The sequence below is a fragment of the Erythrolamprus reginae genome, chromosome Z (assembly GCF_031021105.1).
Source record: "Erythrolamprus reginae isolate rEryReg1 chromosome Z, rEryReg1.hap1, whole genome shotgun sequence".
In the NCBI taxonomy this organism is placed as follows: domain Eukaryota; kingdom Metazoa; phylum Chordata; class Lepidosauria; order Squamata; family Dipsadidae; genus Erythrolamprus; species Erythrolamprus reginae.
The window spans coordinates 57,564,709-57,590,398 of NC_091963.1; the positions used below are offsets into that span (position 1 = coordinate 57,564,709).

Below are 25,690 nucleotides of genomic sequence, written 5' to 3' on the forward strand. Positions count from 1 at the left end.
CTTTCCACGGTTGGCAAAGCTCCTGCTCTCCAGCAAAAGGCAGCCTCACCACCCCCTCCTCTTTCTTTGCCCGCTGTAGGTTAAGAACAAAGCCCACAGTGGAAGCTGCTTGTTTGTCTGTTTGGGATTCTTTGATATGTGTGTGTGTGTGCGTGTGTAATTGTCTCTAGCTGAAGGAGCTGAAGTGGGGAATCAAAGCTCGGAGAAGCTGGGGGGAAATGCAACCCCCTCCCAAACTTTTTGCTGGGTTAAAGTAGACTCTCGGGATGGCCTCAGATGGAATCTCCGCCCTGTCCCTCAGCTTTGACGAGGCTAGGGAGATCCCAGACGCTCCTGCCACCCACCTGGAAAGGGAGAAATTGGTGGGGTCGGGGAGAGCCACCGAGCCAGGAAAAAAAAGGGCTGCGGAGTGGCAGGGAGAGAACAGCTGTTTAGTGGCCAGAGCCTTCTCCCAGCTCCAGGAGCGGGGCTTGCATGGCAGTTGTTTATTTCCAAATCACCCTCTGTCGGAGAAATGCAGCTTTCAAAAGCCTAGGTTTGATGTCGCCCCAAGAGAAACTGCTCTTAGAAGCCCCCGAGCAGAGAAAAACAGGCATGGTTTCATCTATGCTGGGTGGAAATTCCTCCAGCACCAGAAGCTGGATGGGGATCCCGTTTTTTCTCTCAAATAGCCCTTTCCTTTTGTTCAAGTTATCCCTCCGAGAGATTTCCAGGACAGGGCAGGGGGGGGGGGGGAAATCTTGTTTTGCAAAAGGGGGGGGGGAGAGAATGTGGGGCGCCAGCAATCCCTTTGAAATAACAATAAAACGGTAATGGTAAAAAAACGATGCCAGTTAAAAAAAGCAGCTAGTCAACACCACGTAAGCTACTGAGTTTTCTTCCTTGCCCGAAATGCCAAATAAAAATATCCTTTGTGGGAAACATGGCGGTGGGGTGGAGAACTCCAACAAGCAGACACATCAATATCCCAAATGACCCTCGCGATTTGCAGGCGCTTATTCTACCTCCCTTGCCACAGCCGCTGCCATCCTCCACGTACTCCTCCCCCAAACGGCACCCTCCCGGAAACAGCAGCTCAGGCACAGCTTGGAAGGCAAAGGGCTCCAATCCCCCAATTCGCAAAGCCTCCCAACTTTGTGTGCGTGTGTGTGTGAGAGAGAGGTGCCTACACACACACACACAGAGCGAGAGAGACATGCACACATGCACGGCAGCCTCCCGAATCTTTTACATGGGGGAAGCCCCCCGAAGGAGTGTTTGTTCGGCCTTTGACAGAGAAAGGGAGGAACAGAGCCAGGTGCTGTGAGAGGCAGGAGGGGAGTCAGTGAATTTCTTTAAAAAAACGGACTACAGCCACTTCCCTCCTGTCCTCCGAAACGGGTTAGGCAGAATGGGAGGATACCATGGGATGGTGGTGGCAGGGACACGCCTACATCTCCAATTCCTGCACCTGCTTGTCCAGCACCCTGACTTTCCCATTGGCACGCGCAGCCAGCAAACCACGTAGCAGCTTCTGCAGGTCTGGCAGCTGCTCCTCCGTTTTCTCGTCATTGCACATGCATGCCAGAAACCCAGAATTTTCATGGCTGCTGTCTGCTGTGCCAGGTAAAATGGCTCCGTGTGCCACCTGTGGCACGCATACCATAGGTTCGCCATCACGGTATTAGAGGAATGCTTTCTCTAAAATAAAAAAGCAAATTGCAATTCCATTTTTCTTTACTAACTGAGAAAAAATTGTGACAATTCACTTATAGTGATAATATGGTTTGGTCTTATTTGCTTAGAACAGTGATTTTCAACCTTTTTTGAGCCACGACACATTTTTTACATTTACAAAACCCTGGGGCACATTGAGGGGGGTGGGTGGCTAAAAAAAGTTTGGATAAAAATTTTTTCTCTCTTCCTCCCTTTCGCTCTATTTCTCTCTCCCTCCTTCTTTCTCTCCCTTCTTTTTTTCTCTCTCTCTCCATCCTTCTTTCCTTCTCTCTTCCTTCCTTCCTCTTTTTTGCTCTTTTTCTCCCTCCCTCCCTCTGTCTTTCTCTCTCCCACCTTCCCTCCCTCTCTTTCTCTCTCTCTTTCTTTCTATCTCTTGCTCTCTCCCTTGCTTTCTTTCTCTTGTTCTCTCTCTCTCTTTCTTTCTCTCTCATTTTCTTTCTCTCTCTTGCTTTCTCTGTCTTTCTTTCTTTCTCTCTCTCCTGTTTTCTTTTTGTCTCTTTCTTTCTCTCTCTCTCTCTTGCTTTCTTTCTCTCTCTCTCTCTTTCTTTCTCTCTCTCTCTTTCTTTCTCTCTCTCTCTCTTTCTCTCTCTCTTGCTTTCTTTCTCTCTCTCTCTCTCTTGCTTTCTTTCTCTCTCTGAGCTTCGCGGCACACCTGACCATGTCTCACGGCACACTAGTGTGCCGCGGCACACTGGTTGAAAAACACTGGCTTAGAAAATGATACTGTATGTTTTAAAGAAATTTTAAGAAAGTATTTTCTTCCAAGAATCAAATAGTATGGAATACAAATAAATATCCTTAAATTATATTCAGATATTTTCTACATAGCGTTTTTATTAATATTAAAAGAAAAATGCAAATTAGTTCTGAAAATACTACTGATGTGATTTTGGATTTCCAATAATAGAAGTGAAAACAGAACTTGAAAAATAGCATAAGATTGCTAACAAATGCAAATTAAAAAATTAGAATTACTGCATAATCATAATTTATTCTTCAAAAAGATTCTTGATCCAGTTTACCTTGATATAAAAGTGAAGAGTTTTTTCACTAAGCAGAATGGAGTTATTAGGCTTAGAACTATCAAATTATAGATGAGTCTGAGCATACTTCCTGGAAAAATACATAGAAGGATACAATGAAACAATACAATATATAATTAGAACGACCTCAAAATACATTGAAGTTTCATGTAGTTATTTTTTCTTTAATTTAATCAGATTTATTTAATGTGCAAAGTTTTTTGCTAGACCACAGTAACTGACAAGTTTCAAAGAGAAAATAATTTTACTTATTTGTTTAGAATAATTTTTTGATGCCCATCTTTTTTTAAAGAAAATATCCTTATTTAAATATATACACACAAACAAACATCTTAAACAGCTCAGGACAGCTTACAAACAATGTCAGTGATCCAATTAGCGTCCAGTTAGCAACCTCCCAATACAGAATAGAAAAGCAGTATGATCAAATTCTTATAAACCAAATAAATATAATTAAAAATAATCGTAATATAATAGTTAAGGCACCACATAATTAGCTCACAATATTAAAACACATATTTAGCTTGTCTAAGTTCTTTAGTTCTGGATGAGATTGTGCTATCCAGAGAGATCCGGTGTGCAAACTGCACTCAATCACTCAAGTCTCTATCATCTCACATGCAGACTATTGGAATTCAATTTATGTGGGCTACACTTGAAAGAATCTAGAAGATCCTTTGTTGTAGAACAAAGCTGCACTGTCTGCCAGTTTGCTTCCAGGTCCAATTCAATGTGTTGGTTATCATCTTTAAAACCTCCATAGTATGGGTCCAGCATATTTGAGAAATTGTCTCAAACAAATGAAATTACCTTCCCCACACGTTGGCAGAAAGAGCATGCTACACACCAGTTTCTACCGTTTTGGCTTGGTTTGGATGAACTGATAGCAGTGATGGTGGGAGGCTCTGCCCACCTCTCTGAACATCATCATAGACGTTCTGCATATATGCTCCTGTTCCCGAACTGGTAGCAAAAGTAAGTTAAACCCACCACTGCTACAGATCTTGTCAGCCAAGGAATTTCAGCTGAAGAGCCTTAACTGCCCTGGCTCTCATTCTTTGGAACATCTTGCCTCAAAATCAGATCTAATCCCACTGTTTTGATCTTCCAAAAGGCCTTGAAGACATAGTTATATACTAGCATGAGGTTCTAATGGGTAAAAGGCACTTTCCTCTCCTAACTCTATCCTTAGTTTTATTTTAATTGAATATTTCAATTAAAGACTTTTATTTATTGTTTGATTTTTTAAAATTCTGCATTGATTCAATGACTATGAACCACCTAGGGAAAGATGGATGGCATACTAATTTGATAGGTAGGTAGGAAGGTAAATAGATAGGTAGGTAGGTAGGGAAGTAGATAGATAGATAGATAGATAGATAGATAGATAGATAGATAGATAGATAGATAGATAGCAAATGTACATACATTCATACATTTAATATATATTAAACATAGCAGTGTTTTTTTATTAGATTGTTTGCAGAATTCAAAAAATAAGGCAATCTAGAAGCAGTCCAATCAATGATTCAACAGAATAATCTATTGAATAGAACTTGCTGTGTGAAAGACATGTGGCCTACCTCTTAACCACAAGCCACATGCTATCACTACTGGGAGTTAGTCGTATCTCTCATAAACATTAAAGGTGTCTTTATTCTGGCATGTACAGTATTGTACTTGTATAATACAAGAACGATAATAACATCATCCAAATGCCAGAAGAAAAATAAGCAACAAAAGACAATCAAAGGTTCTGCCATTCCCATTATCCCAATACTGTATATGCCAATGCTGTGACAAAGAAATATGCTTCCTGGTTCTTATTAAATGATATTACTTATGGATGAGACCTGGAGCATGTTAATTCAGTCCAGTTTTTTGGAAGGGCAAACTCAAGAGTACTATAATTTTTGATCTGTCTTACGGAATATTTCAAATTATAGTATAAATGCAGATGTTAATTAAATTGGCTTAGTAATTTTGTTGTTTTTATCTTTTCTATTGATATGCATAAATATTGACATTTTAATTCAACTTTTGTTTAGATTCACAAATCTTCCTGTAGTAGATTCACTAATTTCAAAAACTGAATTCTATTATTTTCAATGAATCCAGTCTTAAGAAAGAAAGACTGGATCCAAATGATAAATACTTACTTTTGGCTGGGCATGGAAATTGTGCATTATTTCGATTATGACTGAAAAGGGGATGGCTGTCCTTACAGCTGCAAGATACTTTTTGCCCTTGACGTAAGCTATGGAATGAAGAAAACTTTATATTGCAAAAGAATATAAAAGCATAATGTTTTTCAGATTAATCAGACTGAAAAAAATCTATTTAATTCAGCATTTGGGAGCCAACAACATACAATAACTCATAAAGCATCTAAGATTGCACAAAATTATGATCAGTTACTGCTTGTCTTTACCCTCTATCTGTCAAAAATACTTTTATAGATGGGAGCTGTAACAAAACCAGTATTACATCACTGAATGAATATACAGATACTGTACCTCCTGTTGAAAGTCTATATTGTTAGATGTTTAAGGTTAATTTCTACATATGGTTCAGTCTCATACCTGACTTCTATTGTAGGCTGAAATCAGAATACATATGATTAAATTGCCCAATTATCTTATTCTTCAGTTTAAATATTTTCCTCTAACAATTATCTTACCTTCTTAGCAATATATTGTTTAACTGAAAATTTTATTTCTTTTCTTTTTTGCAATATCTGATAAAAACTAAGGGCATTCCTGTACTATAAAGATTTAAGATTTAAAGAAATTAATCTCCCAAAGTGTACTTAAGAAATTCAGATTTCTCCATTTAAAGTAGATTAACTAAACTCATTGCAAAGTGTTTGAGATTATTACTAATGTTTCTCAAAAAAAACTAGATATCATGCAGAATCAATAGATATCTTAATAACTTTCAGTACCATAAGCAACAGTACATTTTTGGATTATCTAAAATATTGTAAAATAAGTTCTGATTCCTAACCAATTTCTCAAATAGGGATGGCATGCTTGCAGACTACATTCCAACATTGAGTATCTACCTCAGTTTTCAAAATCATTGTCACATCAACCCTTTCATGAAATTTCAGATTTTCATCTTCCTCAGTGGCTGTGGGTTTTGCCTCCCAGGGAAAATTCCATCTGTCCGTCCATCACCCTGGGGGGGAATCATTGACCCCCTCAGAGAGGGTCCGCAACTTGGGTGTCCTCCTCGATCCACAGCTCACATTAGAGAAACATCTTTCAGCTGTGGCGAGAGGGGCGTTTGCCCAGGTTCACCCGATGCACCAGTTGGTGTAACATGGGCATATTTGGGAAAGCCCATGATTGCTCTCGCAGCTGCATTCTGCACGATCTGAAGTTTCCGAACACTTTTCAAAGGTAGCCCCATGTTTTCAAGGTGTCATTGTTCTGGTATGCCATAGGAAGTATTTTGTAAAAAATTAATATAATTTTAATAGTACAGTGATCTCTCGATTAGCGCGGGGGTTACGTTCCAAGACCTCCCGCGCTAACCGATTTCCGCGTTATACTGGATGCGGAAGTAAAAACCACCATCTGCGCATGTGCGCCATTTTTTCATGGCCGCACATGCGCAGATGGTGGAGTTTGCGTGTGGGCGGCGGGGAAGACCAAGGGAAGGTTCCTTCAGCCGCCCAACAGCTGATCTGCTCCGCAGCGCGGAAGCAGCGAGGAGCCGAAGATGGGGTTTCCCCGTTGCCGCGCTGCGGAGCGGATCAGGTGTTGGGCGGCTGAAGGAACCTTCCCTTGGTCTTCCCGCCGCCCAGGCAAAGGGGAAACCCCAAGATCACTTGCCGCTTGCCGCTTGCCGTATTGCAGCTTGGAGCCTTGCTTCGCCTCCTTCGCTACAATACGGCAAGGGGCAAGCGATCTTGGGGTTTCCCCTTTGCCTGGACGGCGCTGGGGCCATGCGGAGCCGCTCATCTAGGGGGGCGTGGACCGGCAAGGTGCCCTCCGCTCTCTCTCTTTCTCTCCCTGTTACCGGTGTGGTATAAGAGAGAGAAAGAAAGAGAAAGGAGGGCGACTTGCCAGTCCACGCCCCCCTGGATGAGCGGACCCGCATGGCCCCAGCGCCGGACTCCGTTGCCGAATGCCGAAAAGGAAGGGACGAGGTGGGGGGGGGAGAACGGGAGGTTCAGCATTCCGTCAGTCGCAGCGCTGGCTGTCAACTTTTCTTTTTAGCACTGGGGAGGCAAGTCAGCTCCTGCCCAGTTTTAAAAAGAAAAGTTGACAGCCAGCGCTGCGGCTGACGGAATGCTGAGCCTCCCGTTCTCTCTCCGCCCCCTCGCCCCTTCGCCCCCCTGTGTTCCTAGGAGAAGTGCTGGTGAGGAGCAGAAGGTCTGTCTTGCCTCAATCCCCAGCACTTCTCCTAGGAACACAGGGAGGCGAAGGGGCGAGGGGGGGGGAGAGAAAACGGGAGGCTCAGGAAGGGAGCTCGGGAAGGAGCCCACGGTCAGTCGGCTGCGGGCGGGAGGAAGGCGATTGTTCCGCTGCCGCCAGCATGGCCTGGCTGGCAGCGGAAGATGTAACGGAGCCCACGGGGGATTCGCCTTCCTCCCACCCGCAGCCGAGACTGATCGTGGGCTCCTTCGCAACCTCGGAGAGCTTCCAGGGCATGAAAGCTCACGAAAACCAGGAAGCTCTCCGAGGTTGCGAAGGAGCCCACGATCAGTCGGCTGCGGGCGGGAGGAAAGCGAATGCCACGGGGCTGGGCTCGGCTCCCCCCTCGGCTCCCCCCCTTACCAGCCCCGCCGCGGAAGGCTCCATTCTGTTCCCTGCCGGCCCGATTGAGCGGCCGGCGGTCTCCATTCAGGGAACAGAATGGAGCCTTCCGCGGCGGGGCTGGTAAGGGGGGGAGCCGAGGGGGGAGCCGAGCCCAGCCCCGTGGCATTCGCTTTCCTCCCGCCCGCAGTTGACGTCCACCCCCTCCTCGGTGTCCCCGGCACCCAGCGTCCCCACGCCGCCTCCACCTCCCGGTAATGCGCCCGACCTCTGCCTCTCTCTTTCTCTCTCATATACCACGCCGGCAACAGGGAGAGAAAGAGAGAGAGAACTAGCGTGGACTTATTTTTTATTTTTTAATATTTTATTTTAATATTTTATTTTTTTAATTAATATTTTTTGAAAAACCGCGTTGCAGCGTTTCGCGCTAATCGAGACCGTGCTAATCGAGGGATCACTGTACAATGAATAATAACAAAATAATAATAATGGATAGGTGCATTGAATCTTAAAGATTAATACTGACCACTTCAAGGAAGCCTGATCTTTATGGAGATTCTGGAGGAATGTAACTTTGCATTAGGATGCAATATGCTAACATATAGAAATCTATTTTTCTGACACCATTCATCATGAAATGGTTATGCTTCCTTAATGTCTATCTACATACCATTATGGATTGAGTGATGAATAATGCATTGACACTAAATATAAACAAGACAGAGATATTACATGATTAGCTTTCAATCCTACAAATGTGATCTAGCCATAAATACAGCAGGGTGGCATGGTGACTTAGCAGTTAAGATATTGAGCATATTGGCCAGAAAGTCAAATTTCAGGTTCGAGACTTGAGTGGCACACAATGTGGTAGCTCTCATTCTTGTCCTAGCTCCAACTATAATGTGAATAAATGAATAGGTTAACAGTTTGGTGGGAAAGCAATGGTGCTCCATAACATCATGCTTGCCCCACAACCATGGAATTGTCTTCAAACAGCATTGGCTCAATGGCCTTGAAATGGCCCCTAAAACAGACTCAAGCTCAACCCGGATAAGACGGAGTGGCTGTGGGTTTTGCCTCCCAAGGACAATTCCATCTGTCCGTCCATTACCCTGGGGGGGGAATTATTGACCCCCTCAGAGAGGGTCCGCAACTTGGGCGTCCTCCTCGATCCACAGCTCACATTAGAACAACACCTTTCAGCTGTGGCGAGGGGGGCGTTTGCCCAGGTTTGCCTGGTGCACCAGTTGCGGCCCTATCTGGACCGGGACTCATTGCTCACAGTCACTCATGCCCTCATCACCTCGAGGTTTGACTACTGTAATGCTCTCTACATGGGGCTACCTTTGAAAAGTGTTCGGAAACTTCAGATCGTGCAAAATGCAGCTGCGAGAGCAGTCATGGGCCTACCTAGGTATGCCCATGTTTCACCATCACTCCGCAGTCTGCATTGGCTGCCGATCAATTTCCGGTCACAATTCAAAGTGTTGGTTATGACCTTTAAAGCCCTTCATGGCATCGGACCAGAATATCTCCGAGACCGCCTCCTGCCGCACGAATCCCAGCGACCGATTAGGTCCCACAGAGTGGGCCTTCTCCGGGTCCCGTCAACTAAACAATGTCGGTTGGCGGGCCCCAGGGGAAGAGCCTTCTCTGTGGCGGCACCGGCCCTCTGGAACCAACTCCCCCCGGAGATTAGAACTGCCCCTGCTCTTCCCGCCTTCCGTAAACTCCTTAAAACCCACCTTTGCCGTCAGGCATGGGGGAACTGAAACATCTCCCCCTGGGCACGTTTAATTTATGCATGGTATGTCTGTGTGTGTGTCTGTTAGCATACGGGGTTTTTAAATAGTTAAATATTTTAAATTTGTCTGATTGCTTATGATTTGTTTTTACATGTTGTGAGCCGCCCCGAGTCTTCGGAGAGGGGCGGCATACAAATCTAAGTAATAAATAAATAAAATAATAAATAAATTCAGCAATAACTAGCAGAGTAAAATCCGCAAGGATTCCTTAGGTATCATGTGGATTTAAAGTCCCCTAAATGTATCAGATAATCATGAAATCATTTCCCATTTATTGCATATCACAATGGCTGGTTTCACATATATTACGAAAACGTAAGTCAAAACCATACTATTTATTGTTTGTTAAGAAGTATTTCTGGATTCAATTCTCTTTTTATTGGATGTCAGAGATGAAGCTTCAGGTATAGGTAGTTTGAACACTAGCTTATTCAAAAGTATATTCATATGGCACCGATTGGTATCACTCTTTCAGAGGTTCAAATTTCATCCATATCTTAAGAGACCTTCCAAACTCTTTTGAACATTTTTTCATAAAAAAGTATTCCTACTATGAATGTCTTTATATAAGATGTTCCATTTAATTTATTTAAAACAACCAGCATCTATACACACCTGAATTATATTGATATGGATTCTTCAATGAGCCCATGTTTCAGCTAATCAAACAGAACAAAGCAGAAACTGCAATATTCAGCTCAAAATTTATTTAGAAAACTGAATACATAATAATGGAATTGGAAGATACCTTGAAGGTCTTCCAATCCAACCCTTACACAAGCAAGAGGCCTTATACAATTCTAGACAGATGGCTGTCCAATTTCTTGTTAAAAACCTCTAGTAATTGTTGTGAGTGCTCCTTGTCCACCTGAGGTCATGTCAGATTCTGAGGAGGATGAGCCAGGTCCTCTGGATACCCTGGGCCAGCGGGACTGTCAGATGAAGCTGAGAGCAAGCGTGAGGGAGAAAGTGACTTGAGTGAACCTGAGGAACCACTAGAGGGTGCTGATCTGACAATGGGAAAGTGGTCCCAGTTGGAGGATGAGGAAGATATGAGAGTGGAAAGTCAATGGATTGACCCTCGCTATAGAAGTTTATTGAGAATGTGACAGGAGTTACATAGTAAAAGGTATTGGCTTACAGCCTTAGCCTCTTTGCGGTGTGATGTCACTTCCAGGCAGTATAAAGGAAAAGAATTGTGGGATATGGAATGTGGGGCGTGGAGATTCAATGTTGTTTAATGGAAGAGATGTGAAACTGGATGTGTGCTTGAATGAAGCTTTAAAACCATGATTTCAGCCTCAATAACACTCATTCTCAGATGAATGCTTGTTGCCAGAAATCTGGTGAGCGTAAATCATATGCTTAAATGATAAATCCTACAGCTTGGAGCGGAAGGGTGTAGGAAGGGTGGGGGCGGCTGCAATACCGGCAGTTTCGGGGGGGCTCCTTTCCTCAGTGGTTCATCTTGTACCTTTAGGCAGCTGCACCAACTTTCTCCTTCTCGGCGGCGGCTTTCCATTGAGCAGCAGCAGTGCCAGGAACATCACATGAGGAAGGGAAGCCGCTAGAGCAGTGGCAACTGCTGAGATGGCTCCGGCAGCTTCCCTTCCTCACGTGACATTCCCGGCGATGCTGCTGCTCGATGGAAAGCCGCCGCCGGGAAGGAGAAAGTTGGTGCAGCTGCCTACAGGTACAAGACGAACCACTGAGGAAAGGAGCCCCCCTGAAACTGCTGGTATTGCAGCCGCCCCCACCCTTCCTACAGCCTGGAGTGCTTAGACTATAGAGCTCCTCAGATCTTTATCCCATAGGAAATAAAGGAAATAGGGACTAAGAACCAATTAAATCCATTTCCATTATTTCCTATGGGATAAATTAATTCGGTACTCGACCAAATCGGTTCTCGACCACACTTCTGGAACAAATTGTGGTCAAGAACTGAGGTACCACTGTACATAATTGGACAGAGGAATTGACTAAAATTCAAATTAACAAAAAACCCGAAACATTTTTATTAGGCATTATGGATCAGAAGATGAGAAAGAAACAATACTATCTAACGTAAAGGCCTCCCAGATGATTCTATGTTAGTTAAAAAAAATTTGGACTGTGTCGAAGCTGATATGATGACGCATAAAATAAATAATAAAGAAACTCTGAATATTATAAGACTTGGAACGACTTTTACAAATGGTTAGAAACGAAAAAAAATAAAAATGAAATATTTATATGGAATAGATCAGTGATTTTCAACCTTTTTTGAGCCGCGGCACATTTTTTACATTTACGAAACCCTGGGGCACATGGAGGGGGGGGGCTAAAAAGATTTTGGACAAAATATTCTCTCTCTCTCTCTTCCTCCCCTTCGCTCTATTTCTTTCTCCCTCCCTCTTTCTCTCCCTTCCTTCTTCTTTCTTTCTCTCTCTCCATCCCTCTTTCTTTCTCTTCCTTCCTTTCTCTCTTTTTTGCTCTTTCTCTCTCCCTCCCTACGTCCCTCTCTGTCTTTCTCTCTCTCTCCTTCCCTCCCTCTTTCTCTCTCTCTCTTGCTTTCTTTCTCACTTTCTCTCTCTCTCTTGCTTTCTTTCTCTTGTTCTCTTTCTCTCTCTCTTTCTCTCTCTTGCTTCCTTTCTCTCTCTCTCTTGCTTTCTCTCTCTCTTGCTTTCTTTCTCTCTGAGCTTCGCGGAACACCTGACCATGTCTCGCGGCACACTAGTGTGCCACGGCACACTGGTTGAAAAACACTGGAATAGATAATATATATGCAAAAAGGAATATAATTTTATAATTATTAAATTTTGTGAGATGAATTATAAATGATTTGATATTCTAGAAATGTATTACTACACCTATGATTGATTGTAAGCGATTGAAAGCACAACAAAATAATGAATTAAGTGAATAACCGAAATCAGTTTTTTCGTATTACCATCTGTATTAGCCATGGAATATATTTATTATAAGATGTGTTTGACGGATATGTACCAAATGATTAATTAATTGATACATTTTTGTTGTTTTGTTGTTTTTCTTTTTGTTTTGTGTATACACACACACACACACATACAGTATTGTATTTTCAATGGTTTTCTTGCATGTTTTGTTTTTAATGTACTGTAAATAATCAATAAAAAATATTTTTTTAAAAAAATGAAGGTATGCCTGTTCTGGGCATGGGTTTCTGGAGTGCACCCCAACTCAGAAATCACTTATTTTATAATAAAACCCCACTCTTTATTCAAAATCAAGCATACATGATGGAAACGTGGGTTTTAAAACAGCACAGAAGCAGTTATTTTCTCTGTAGAGCTAGCTGTAACCAGTGCTAGAAACTCATTCTTATCTGAATTCCTGAGATAAAGCCCATTCATTTACTTAAACATATGCATTTGATCACCAAACATATGCATCTGATCACCTAGCATAGTGTCCAACAAGGACTATCTTTTTGAAGCAGAAATCATGGTTTAAAAGCTTTGTTCAAGCATTCTTTTATAGCGAGGGTTGATCCAATTGCTTTCCACTCATGCTTTCCTCACTCTCTGACTGGGACCAATCCTACAATATCACATCATTCCACTTTAGTGGTTCTTCAGGCTCACTCTGCCTCACTCTTGCTCTCTGCTTCATCTGGCAATCCCCCTGGCTCAGGGTATCAGAGGGGCCTGGCTCATCCTCCTCAGAATCTGACATAACCGGAGGTGGAGAAGGGACAGCCCTCCTCGGCTGGGGTTGTCGTAAGGGATGGGGGTTGGAAGGATCTGAATTCATAATGAATTCAAAGAAAAAGTTAGATAACTTTGGGGAGGGCACAATGTTTTTGGCAGGAGATTTTAATATGCAATTAACAATGGGAGTGGCAAACAGAAGAGTATTGTATTTAAATAGACTTAACATAGTTGATCTTCATGTGGATCTACCAAATAGAGATACTTATTATTCTGCAAGAAATAACACATTCAGCTGCATTGATTATATATTAAATAGGTGGGGAAACCTGCGTGTTCCTCATGTATGCTTGATTTCGAATAAAGAGTGGGGTTTTATCATAAAACCTTAAGTGATTTTTGAGTTGGGGTTCACTCCAGAGGCCCGTGCCCGGAACAGATTGATTCTCCACCCACTCAATCCTCTGCGCAGGCTTCTTGGCATCATGGCACAAATGCAAGCCGATATCCTAGACCCATAACCAATGTTCTCTCTAATTTTTTTTCGGTGTGGGTGGAAATGTATAGTGTCTGAGCGGCAGTCCCTTCAGGACTGGGCGGCAAAGAAGTATACATAAATAAATAAATGGGGGAAAAATCCCTTCTTTTTTATTAAAAGAGATTAATAATAAAACAAAACCAAAATCTATTACTATTAAAACTAAAACAACCAGCAAAACCAAAAACACAACTATTAATAAATTCATGCTTTAAAATCTTAATTTCTTAAATATTTATCATAGTATTATAGTAATCTAGTACTGTAATGCTATGAAAATCTATCTGAACACCAATGCATCAATTAATATATTTCCATAAATTATACTTTTCTATAATTTCATTCAATATTTCCAAGCTCAATTAATTTTCAGGCAATTAGCATTTACTATTATTAACTTTCATCAATCTTCTACATTTCCAAGTATATTTTAAATTCATAATGCAAACTCATAAAATCATACAGTACGTATCATAAACCCCTTATTTATCAGATGTATCTTCCATTAATTTTACCTATGTAATTCTATACAGTTCTAAAATTCTAATCCAATTTTTAAAATTAATACATCCTAATATTAAACAACACCTAAATATATTTTTTATCAATATTCCATAGTGAATCCATATTTAATAATCAATCAACCCTCCTTAAATTTCTACTACTGTTCTCATTTCTGGGTCACTCTCCTGTCTCTCCCTTTTTCTCTCATTCCTTCCCTCTCTCACTTCTCTCTTTTTCCATTTCTGTGTCCTCCCCCCTTGTATGTGTGTGTGTGTGAACTCTTGAACCATTTCCAAAAACAGTGGTTGTTTGTTATTATTTGAGTGCTTTTTACCATATGCTTTAAATCAAGAGACGCCCCTCTCTCTGTTTTTCTCTTTCTTCTCAATCTCTGCCTCAATCATTTTCTCATTTCTTTTTTTCTCCCTTTTTTCTATCATTTCTCTCTCTATTCCTTCCTCTCTTCTCTCTCTCTATTTCTCTTTCTTTCTTTCTCTCTCTTTCTCTCTCCCCCTCTTGCTCTCTCTCTCTTTTTCTCATTTTTTCTCTCCCTCTCTCTTTCTTTCTATCTTACTGTCTGTTGCTCTCTCTCTCTCTCTCTTTCTCCCCCCCCTCTTCCCCTCTTCCCCTCTCTCTCATTTTCTCACTTTCTCTCTCTTCCTTTCTTCTCTGGAGGCCAGGGAAGGTTTTTCTTATTTTAAATGTTCCGGGCGGGCTTTCCGGAAGTGCTCCGGCTGTGAGAGGGTTTTCTCTGAGCGCTTCAGGAATGCCTGCCCCATCTCTCCTGCAGCCCCTTCACTGACAGCCTGGGACGAAAGCACTCCCAGCGAAGGGGCTGCGACTCGAGAGGGGCAGGGTGGGCATTCCCGGAGCGCTCGGAGAAAACCCTTTTGTAACCCCTTCGCTAGCGACCAGATGAAAGGAGGAGAAGCCACTGCCTCTGCAGCCAATGCTACGGGCAGAGCTGTGCCCCAAAGCGGGAGGAGGAGGAGGAGAAAGCCGGAGAGAGGGGTGGATCGGGTGGGCGGGGAGCAGCAGCGAAAGGCCACAGGCGCAAGGAGGCTGGAGGCACCGTGGGGAGGCGGGGGCGGCCACGGCTCCCTTTTATTCCACCTATGTCTACTGCCGGTGCCTCCCCGCACCCGTGGCAGGGGGATGGGGAGCGCGCGCAAATACACGCATGACATTTAAAGTAACCTTCGCTGGCCTCCACACTTTCGACGCTCGCTGCCTCCAACTCCAACTCCCGGCTCCTTGTGTGGTGTTGGAAAAGGGTGCGCAGGGGGTAATTTTTGGGTGTGCAGCCGCGCACCTTAGAAGAAACACTGCCCATGATGATGAACTTTTGGCATGTGTGCCACAGGTGGCATATGGAGCCAAGTCTCCGGGCATGCACGACAGCAGCCCTGGAACTTTCAGGCTCTTGACATGCAATTATTAAAATCCAGTAGCAGACATAGGAAGGGCTTTTTGCTGCTCCCTCCTTACTGGCTTAATAGTAATTGGACTGGGAGAGCTGGGAGAGCAAATGGGGGGGGGGCACAAGAGGGGTGCGGGGGACCACAAGGGAGGTGAGGGTAGAAACCCTAGTTGCCCTCCACCTCCGCCGCTTCAGTCCCTCCCATCCGCACATGCTGCCCGATGTTGCCTGACCCTGAAGCTAAAAGGCCAGCAGGGGCACCAGGCACTTTCTTCTCCCACTGCCAAGTGGGGGAGAGCCTTGGAAGAAAGGCGAGCAGGAGAGGTAGCTGGAGACTGAGACTGTATCACCTCCTTTCTGCACCAAGCGGGAGAAGGAAGAGGAGGGAAGAGTCCCCGGCAGGATGGTGCCTCTGCTGCTGTTGCTTCCATCCCCATGCAAAAGAATCAGGAGGCTGCCATGCATGTGTGTGGGAGATGGGGGTGGGAAGTTGTAGGCCCGCATGGAGGGCAACAGTGGAGGGGGGGGCAGAATTAATTGCTCAAATTTTCATGGAAACATCAGTCTCCTGATTCCACGCAAAGGACTCAAGAGGCTGCCATTCCATGAGTGTTTGCGTGGATGGCAGTAGTGGCTGTGGGAAGTGCAGAAACATTTGCTGAACTTTTCATGGAACTGGCAGCCTCCTGATTCCATGCAAATGAATCAGGAGACTGCTGGGCCCGTGTGTGTGTGTGTGTGTGTGTGTGTGTGTGTGGAGGGCTGTGGGGGGAGGCAGAAAGGTTTGCTCAACTTTTGAGGCGACTCCTCCGGGAGTGACTGTGATATATGTTGCAATTATATCTTAGCATATTTGAATCTTGGTTCACTGATTATGTTCTTGGATTATTTATTTTCTGAGCTTCATTAAACATATGCGTCTGCTCACCAAAGCTTTCCTTAGCACAGCGTCCAACAAGGATTGTCTTTTTGAAGCAGAAATCATGGTTTTAAAACTTTGTTCAAGCACCTCCCCAGTTTCATGTCTCTTCCATAAAACGACATTGATTCTACATGCCCCATTCCCCACAATCCTTTTCCTTTATACTGCCTGGAAGTGACATCACACCTCAAAGAGGCTAAGGCTGCAAGCTAATACCTTTTACTCTGTAACGTCTCTTGCCTTCAAAGCATTCTTCTATAGCAAGGGTTGATCCAATTGCTTTCCACTCTCAGGTTTTCCTCACTCTCTAGTGGGACCACTCCCTCACTGTCACATCAGCCCCCTCTAGTGATTCCTCAGGCTCACTCAAGTCACTTTCTGCTCTCTGCTTCATCTGCCCCCCCCTCCAAGGTATCCAGAGGGGCTTGGCTCATTCTCCTCAGAATCTGACATAACCTCAGGTAGACAAGGGACACTCACAACAATGCCCACCTGGCTTCCAAGCCACACTCACCTGAAGCTGGGGAAAGACAAAAACATAACTGTTTTTGCAAAAAATGAGCTGTTTTTGCAGAAACAGGGACATTTTTGCCTTCCTCAAGCCCCCAGGAGCACTCTGCAATCCTCCCAAACCCCCTGCACATTCTGTTTTTGCAAAAAAAAGAGGGTGAAAATGGGCAGTTTTTGCAAAAACAGGGGCATTTTTTTCCTTCCCCCAGTGACCAGGAAGTTTGTAGACTTCCCAAACCCTCTGTGTGCCATCTTTTTTTGGGAAAAAATGGGTGAATATGGATCAATTTTTGCAAAAAAAAGATATAGAATTGTAACATTTTTTGTAGTATACTGCACTGGAAAAAAAATCACGACTTTTCATTTCACTTCTTAATCTTTCTTGTTTTTTATGTTATCTTATAAATTTTAATAGAAATGCAATATAATTACCCTTCTGTCTTCTCAGAATCGTTATTTACTAAATGAACTTTCTCAATGTTTCTTTATGGAGTCATATAGCATATTTGGGACAGGAGAGACTATTTCATCACATCTATTTAACAGCACATCAGTTTTAAAATAAATTGGAAATAAAGCATACCTGCTTGCTTCATTAGAATCTCGCGGTTTTTTGTTTCTATCCATAGATCAATAGTTGATTCTGAAATTATATAAACTAGGCTTTAAAAGAAAATTCATTGAATTGCAACATTAATACATAATAAACTAAATACAGCATGTTTTTTATCCATAGCTAGGATTAAAAAAATCAATCATATCTATATTAAAATATGTCAAATATTAGTTGCCTATTTAAATTTTGCAACACCTTCTTTTTTACAGTAGAATATATAGGAGTATAGGTAATCTGCTTGGAAAATAATTTATTCTAATGTAGGATTCTTTCTGGATCTTATACTCAGATTTCAGTTAATGCGACTATGTATTACTGAGTATGACAAAGTCAATTGTTCTAATTTTATTCTTTTGCTTCCTCTCAAGTGACAGGAAGTCCCGTAGAACAACTTTATACATAGTTTGTTTCCTTGCAAAGTAAAAATAATGTAGGCTTAAGGGAAGTTGATGGTTACTGACAAACATACAAACTGTACATATGTGGAACAAATCACAAAATTTCTATGTCAGGGACCTTCATTAAAACACTTACACAAAATACGGATTTATAATATGTAATGTAACTAAGGTTAAGGTTAGCAATATATAAGAGAGCTGGGTCAATTTTAAAATAAATATTTTATAAAATTTAAATTTACTATTTACTATTGACCCAATTTAGTTTTTTAATTTCTAATTCTAATTCTCAACTCCTAGTGGCCATGTAGATATAGATATTCAACAGAAGATAATATTAGTAACTTATAGTTGAACTGTGCAGTCTTTGGTGCTCTCTGAGCTTGCAAATGTTTGAGACCAGTACTGATGGGGAGTGGTTTATTCTCATGTTAATTCTACTGGCTAGCCCATAGGTCTGCAAAAATAAAATGTTGGGATATAAGGATATTTTAGACAGAACTGGAAAATGCAATTATGAATGCACCAAAATGGACAGGCTAACAATAGATTTGCAAGGCCAGAAAGATTCAGAAAGGCGAACTTCCGCGTTTGGCTTCAGGACTCAGCTGGGAAGCGGCGTGGCTGTTTTAAAAGGTCACAGCCGGCTTGGGGGGCTTCCCAGCACCCCCCCGAACACCCAACCAGGGTTTTTCCGGCCGCCCACGCAAAGGGGAAACCCCGGCTCCTCGCTGATGCCTGCCACTCGCCCGCCCGCCAGCAAGAGGGGGAAGAAGGTTCCTTCGGCCGCCCAGCAGCTGATCTACTCGGTAGCGCAGCAGCAGCGAGGAGCTGAATCGGGGTTTCCCCTTTGCGTGGGCGGCGGCGAACGCAAACTCCACCATCTACGCATGCGCGGCCATAGAAAAAAAGAGCGCGCATGCGCAGATGGTGTTTTTACTTCCGCAACCCTACATCGCGAAAAATCGATTATCGCGAGGGGTCTTGGAACAGAACCCTCGCGATAATAGAGGGATCACTGTACTATGAAATCTGGGATAGATGGTATTGATGGATTGAGCATAGAAAAACAAAAATGAAAAGTTAGAGCTAAAATAAAAGTATAATATGTAAATAGAAATGTATAAGTATTGTAATCATTATAAAAAAAACATGAGATTAAGTATAATGTGACTGTTTATAAAATGTGAAGAAGCTCAAAGAAAACGCAACAATGCAGAATTATTCGATGTACCATTGTCTATTAAAAAAGAAAAGATGGTGTTCACGGATGAGCTCTCCTAGTCTTCTGCCTGCTTATCATACATATCAATAATAGCTGCTGCAGTTCTTACACTGTATATTATAGATCACTCCTATTTATTTCTTCTGGGTCTTCTGAGTCTTTTGATTTACTTAGGGTGCTTTAGAGAGGTATGGTTGGTTTAGAATCAGTGGTTCTCAACCTTTCAAACCCTTAATACAGTTCCTCGTGTTGTGGTGATCCCCAACCATAGGTCTAGCACCAATTCTCACAACATGTGCTATTCATAAAAAGATTTTGGAATAAAAGCACAGTGGAATTTCTTTGGCACAAGCCATGGCAAGTGTCCATGTGATGCCATAGGACGGTGGTGCAGATAGGTAGGTAGGTTGGTAGATCAACATATTCTATTTTTTCCCCATTTTGTTCTGTTTTTTTCTCTACTAATGCTATTTTTTGTTCATTCTTTTGTGTTGCCAGTTGGGCTGTTTCCAGCCTATTTTCTCATCTTAATATATCTGTTTTTAATTCCACGTGATTATTTGTAATAAGTTATTGCAGTTTCAACATCATTTCCTGCATCATGGTCAAAGTATTGTTCATGTTTTAAATCAACAACGTGCCCCCTTTTTCTTTTTCTAAGCTCAACATCTCATCAATTTGCCTCTGTGAGGTTGGAGAGGCTGTATTGGTTGGTGTCATAGAGATTGGTTTTTTGCCACCTCTGGATTGGTTACTAGCCATCTCTTTTAGAATTTGATTTTGTTTTTCTAGAATTTTTTAGAACCTGTTCCATACAAACATAAATAATACTTAGAGGGTGAGGTTTAAGTTAGATTTACAAGTCATAAGTTAAGTACCCAAAAGATGAAGGTGAGAAAAATTATAAAAATATCAGTGCAATAAATATATTCAAATATTATTACTAAAACAGAGAAAAAAGGTCCCAATATAATCAGTATGTTATCAGTATAATTATTATATTTTATATTCTTCTTTTTTAATATTAGATTTATTTCGCTATAATATTGTTTTTATTATTGATGTGAGCCGGAGAGGGGCGGCATACAAATCTAATAAATTATTATTATTATTAATAATAATAATAATATTTAAGATGCTTTATTAATTATATAAGTTCAATAAAAATAATTTCAAAATGAGTGTATATATTATAGTTAATAAGCTATATAAAACTAAGATATAATCTAGTTATAAACAATCAGATCTATGATAGTTATATCTTATGTATATACGTAAATATAGTTCTTATAAGAGTCTAATTTCAGTCCAAAACCACTTAATGAAGTAGATAAGTTAGTAAATTATAAAGTTATACAAGTTATATAGGTTATACAACTATATCTGACTATGAGATTATAGACTTCTACTAATCTATAGGTTTTTACAAAAAGTTTGTTCTTCTTTAATATCTTTTTTTTATTTAAGAGGGGGGAGAAAAGAGGTAGAGAGCATTTTTCAGTGTTCTACTTTCTGTATTACGGAAAGGATCTGTAGGTCCCATTTGCTTCCTTCTGTTGTGACCTGTTGAGGTTTCAGGCCTGCCCTACTAGTACTAGCTGAAACGGGCACATTTGATCCCTGATAGAGGGGGTATCCTTTGCACTGACTGAGAAATGCCTTTGCCAATCAGTACCTGGATTGTCCCTCCTTGTCCACGTCATCCTCCAAACGAACTACAGTATACCCTGAAAGATCTCAGGAATCCAAAGAAAAAGCAGCTTTGGGAGGGAGAAATCCCCTTACAGCTGCTATACCGCATGCGGCCGCCGGAATTCTAACGCATGTTTAAAGCACTAATTGACTTATACAGCCATTAAAAATATCAATGGGCCCATTTCCTCTATCATGCAACTATGCTGACAACCCCCCCCCCCACTTTTTTGGACCCTTATATGAAACCTGGCCTCAACCTTCCATTTCCTAAAAAATATTCCTGTTTTTTAGTTTTCTTGAACACAGTCTTATAACATGTGTTCTTTATTTTTTATTTTTTAAAAATGCTTCTTTTGTAAAAATAATCACTTTTACTGCACTTGTATCAAGAGTGCAGTGCAGAAATCATAGGCTGCCCGCAAACAGTTGAGGACATTTATCCAATCTTTATATGAAGAGATACCAAAATTAAAATAATATATTTTAAGGAAGAGAATCTGCTCTAATGGTGCTAAAGTGAAGAGGATTGAAGCTGTCCCACAGGATCAAACAGAGCATCAAAGATAGCCAAAACTTTGCAAAAATCTGTTAAATACCAAATTTGAAATCTTATATTTTTTCAACAACTTGAAGTGCTGCAAATTGGAAGTCTTCATTGCAGCTGCGTACCTAGTACACCTGCCAAAAATCAACTGGAAAGGCCAAATAGTTTTGAACCTACAACAGTCTGAAGATTGCTGTAAATTCATTTTTGAGAGGGTTTGGGTTTTTTGCAAGGTTTGAGCCTGAACCATGTAAAAAGTAAGAGGACTAGGTACATGGAGTTTTGCCAGTTTATAAAGCCTTGCAAGGTGTGCAGGTTCTACAAATATCTCCAACATACTACTGAATCTGCCGTGTTTACAGCTTTTGGAAGTTGACCCAAAATGTCATTTTTGCCAACTCAGCATTTTGCAACCCTTTGATGTCTCCTAGAACTCCCAATTTTTAGTCTGTGGCATAGTTTTATATCATAAAGAAACTATGTGCCAAATTTCATCAAAATCTGACATGGTAATGTGGGGACCACTGGTCCACCTGACATGGAATGACTCTACTTTGGATTGCATGTATGTGAGCGCTATGGATTACAGGCCCTGCATTGCAGCCTCTACCATTTTTTCAAATGTCGTTTGGCGGGTCCCAGGGGAAGAACCTTCTCTGTGGTGGCCCTGACTCTCTGGAACCAGTTCCCTCTGGAGATTAGAACTGCCCCCACCCTCCTTGCCTTTTGTAAACTCCCTAAAACCCACCTCTGCCGTCAGGCATGGGGGAATTGAGGCCAACACCAACACCCCTGGGCCTATACAATTTATGTATGGTATGTTTGTGTGTATGTCTATTTTAATAATGGGTTTTTTAAAAAGTTTTTAAAATTTATTAGATTTGTTATGAATTGTTTCATGGTTGGTCCAGTGCTTTGCAATTATTTTCTGTTAAGCCCAACCCCCTGGAAGAAATAAATATTTTGTGCCCTCCCAACTCTCTGAGATGGGCCCCAATTGAATTTTAGTTTTAATATTTATTAATTTACTTATTATAAGCTGCAAGAAAACTATTGGCTGGGGAAGGCTTCTCTATCTACTTACCCAGGAGTAAGTAACACTGAACTCAGTAGAGCCTCTTTTTGGTTAGGCAGGCATAAGCTACCATGGTTAAGGACCTGTTTTGACATGGGGCCAGATCAGCTTAATCAAGCCGATATTTTGGGGTCACCAGCCTAGCCCATAAGCACTGTCTCTGCCAGGCAGTCACAGCAAATAGTGTGGACAGAGGCTTTAGGATGCCATTGGAAGTTTTCACCCAGCTGCAGAGGATGTTCCTCCTTGTCCAGCAGCAGATTCACCACACTGTTCATGATTACCATGGCACATGCTGAGAACAAGAACTCATAGCAACCATTCCACCCCATTTGGTCACCTTCTCTTCTGGGCTCAGAACAGCATGTAATTGGGAAAACACTCCCTGTCTGTTTCCCAGGGTCACACGTACCCCCCTGACATTGCTCTGCGCACCCCCCCTCCAGGGAAGGCACGCCCTACTATTTGAGAAGAATTGGGTTAGTTCCTCATCCTCCATATGCTAAATATTATCAGTTCAATTTTAGCTATTGCTTTGTCACCCTGATATTTCATTATTATAGTTATGCATCATTTATTTTCACTTTTAATTATCTTTTAAAAACTACAATTGAACTGAAATCAGTACTTGCAAAGCTTGGAAATGAATGGACTTTCTAATTGCAAATAATATCTGGAAATCACATAGTACTAATGTGTACATTAACACATTGTTATTATTTTACACACACAAACGCAGGTTCTCGTTCCGCGAGCCTCTCTTGCAGCAAATGCAAGGTTGAGGGCCGTCCAATGCAGTTTTGACGACCCTGAGAAAAGGTTGCGAAAACGGCCAAGGAATCCACGAACTTTTATAAGCTGTACCATACTTCCCTCCAAAGGCTAAACACCTTTCAATGGCTATAAAAAGCCTGTAAAATGAGGGTTACCCTAAAGAGCCAAGAGAAGGATGACTCAACAGACCTTGAAGCGTCTGAGGGGAAGGAAGGGCAAACACACTTCACCTCGTGGGGCTGATAAGCTCCTACCGCAGCTTCTTTGGCCAAATTGCCAGCAATCACCGGCGGCAGCCTGCCTTCCGATTGGTTGAAAGGAGGCAATTAGAACCTCCTAATTTTTCACTCCGCGCACTCCAGGAACCGCAGAGTAACAGCCAGCGAGGAGTGGATGAGCGGCAACGGCCGGCGGAATGTTTTGAGTTGCTATGCCAGCAGGGATGGTTATTGCAGCTCGTGGAGAACCGCCGCCCCCTCCATGTCGCTTGCGTAAGTCGTCGTTTCGCTTCGAATTTCCAGGACGGCGGGAGAGCTTCTTCATATAAAGATTGGATAAATGTCCTCAACTGTTTGCGGGCAGCCTGTGATTTCTGCACTGCACTCTTGATACAAGTGCAGTAAAAGTGATTATTTTTACAAAAGCAGCATTTTTTTATAAAAAAGAACACATGTTATAAGACTGTTCAAGAAAACTAAAAAAGAGGAATATTTTTTAGGAAATGGAAGGTTGAGGCCAGGTTTCATATAAGGGTCCAAAAAAGTGGGGTGGGTGGGTTGGTTTGTCAGCATAGTTGTTAGTCTGTCCATTTTGGTGCATTCATATTTTTTTAAAAAATTATTGTACTCTGAGGGGATTTCTGAGTCTTTTCAAAATTGTGCAAAGGTAATTTTAGCTGCCATGGTAACACACAGTATTAAGTATTTGATACTTTTACTGTAATTTAAAAAAAATATTCCTAAGAGGAGGTGTTTGTATTTGGGTGATTTCCTGCATCCATTTGTGTATGTTAATCCAGAATCTTTTTGTTTCGGGGCACAACCACCACATGCGAAAGAAGAGCCTTGATTTTTTTTGCATTGCCAGCAAATTGGGTTTAAATTTGGATAAATCTTTGCCAATCGTGTTGGAGCCAAGTACCATCTGCAACACGTTTTTAAATAATTCTCTTTGTATAGTACCAGTTTAGATAATTTGATATTTCTACTCCATATCTATTCCCAATCTGCCAAGTGAATATTGTGTCCTATATTTTGCACCCATGCTATCATGGGTCCTTTATCGAAGTCTTTGTTTCTTTCATATTGTAACAGATAGATGTAAAATTTGGATGTGATTTTGTTTTCGGAGCCTGTCAGAAGTTTATCTAATATACTTAATTCAATTCCAATTCCGTTGTCTTTCATGCCCATCTTATAACGGGAATGTATTTGGGCATATGGCCACCAATCTATCTCTATATTTTGATTACTTAATTCTTCTCTATTTTTGCATTTTCCAGTTCTGTCTAAAATATCCTTATATCGCAACATTTTATTTCTATCAAATGTGTTCGGGTATCATTGCTTCCATTGTTGAGAGCCAATTTGGAACTTTAATGTAAGGTGCTTTTTTTTAATGTCCAACCAAGTTATAATCAGGGTCTCTCTAACCAAGTGCCTTCAAAAGTAGTTGGGAATTTTTTTTTTGTTCCACATAAAGGAGTGCCAGCCTGATTAATAAATCATGGCTTTCTAATGTCAAGACACGACTATTATCCAAATTAATCCAGTCCTTAATCCACGTTAATATTGCTGCTGTTTGATAAAGTTTCCAATTCAGAAATCCAAAACTACCTCTGTTTTTATTGTCTTGTAAATCTATTTTTTTATTCTTGGTTTTTTATTTTGCCAAATAAATCTTGTTATTATTTTGTCGAAATTTGTAAAGAATTTTCTATCTAATTTAATAGAACTACTTGAAACAGATATAATAATTTCAGGGGAATGTTCATTTTAGAACACATAGAACAGACTGAACTATAATTTTAACTGGGAAAATGAAAGCATTCTAGACAAAACCAACTCCAAATATGCTATAGAATTCCTAAAAACCTGCCACTGACAAATCAGCTAGCACAAAGAGATAAGCAATATCTACATATTATTTCAAAAAGCCAAAAAGAAAACAAAAATATGACCTCTTCCTTTGTAAGCAACACCCAGATAAAAGAGATTAACATTAAGTCTACAATTAAAAAGCAAACTATATCCCAATCAAGGACCTGCCAAACAAGCTAACATTTAATAAAAACCCAATCTAGGATCCAGCAAGACCACTCTCACACTGATAGGACTACCCAGGTGTTGGAAACCCACAGCTCCAGAGCTGGATGCTGCTTTTCATCCCTCTGTTGTGACTCTCTGTCTGGTGCACCTACCACTCACCCTCCCCTCTCAGTCACGCCTGGCCTGAGAAGGTAAGGGTGA

General features: G+C 41.5%; 1 protein-coding gene across 4 annotated transcripts in view; it reads right to left on the reverse strand.

Moving 5' to 3' along the window:
- The window catches only part of LOC139175813 (SUN domain-containing protein 3-like), a 91,237-nt gene extending 67,614 nt beyond the window's left edge, over window positions 1-23,623 (reverse strand). For 3 of the 4 annotated variants that reach the window (XM_070767111.1, XM_070767112.1, XM_070767109.1), the window contains exons 1-4: window positions 23,412-23,623; window positions 17,479-17,538; window positions 4,919-5,016; window positions 2,739-2,829 (exon numbers count right to left, since the gene is read on the reverse strand). In XM_070767111.1, the coding sequence (XP_070623212.1) occupies window positions 2,739-2,829; window positions 4,919-5,016; window positions 17,479-17,522 (233 nt within the window). In that variant the 5' untranslated portion in view covers window positions 17,523-17,538; window positions 23,412-23,623. The remainder of the gene's footprint in view (window positions 1-2,738; window positions 2,830-4,918; window positions 5,017-17,478; window positions 17,539-23,411) is intronic. The other variant, XM_070767110.1, reaches the window with a different exon arrangement.
- Between the last annotated feature and the right edge of the window lie 2,067 nt (window positions 23,624-25,690).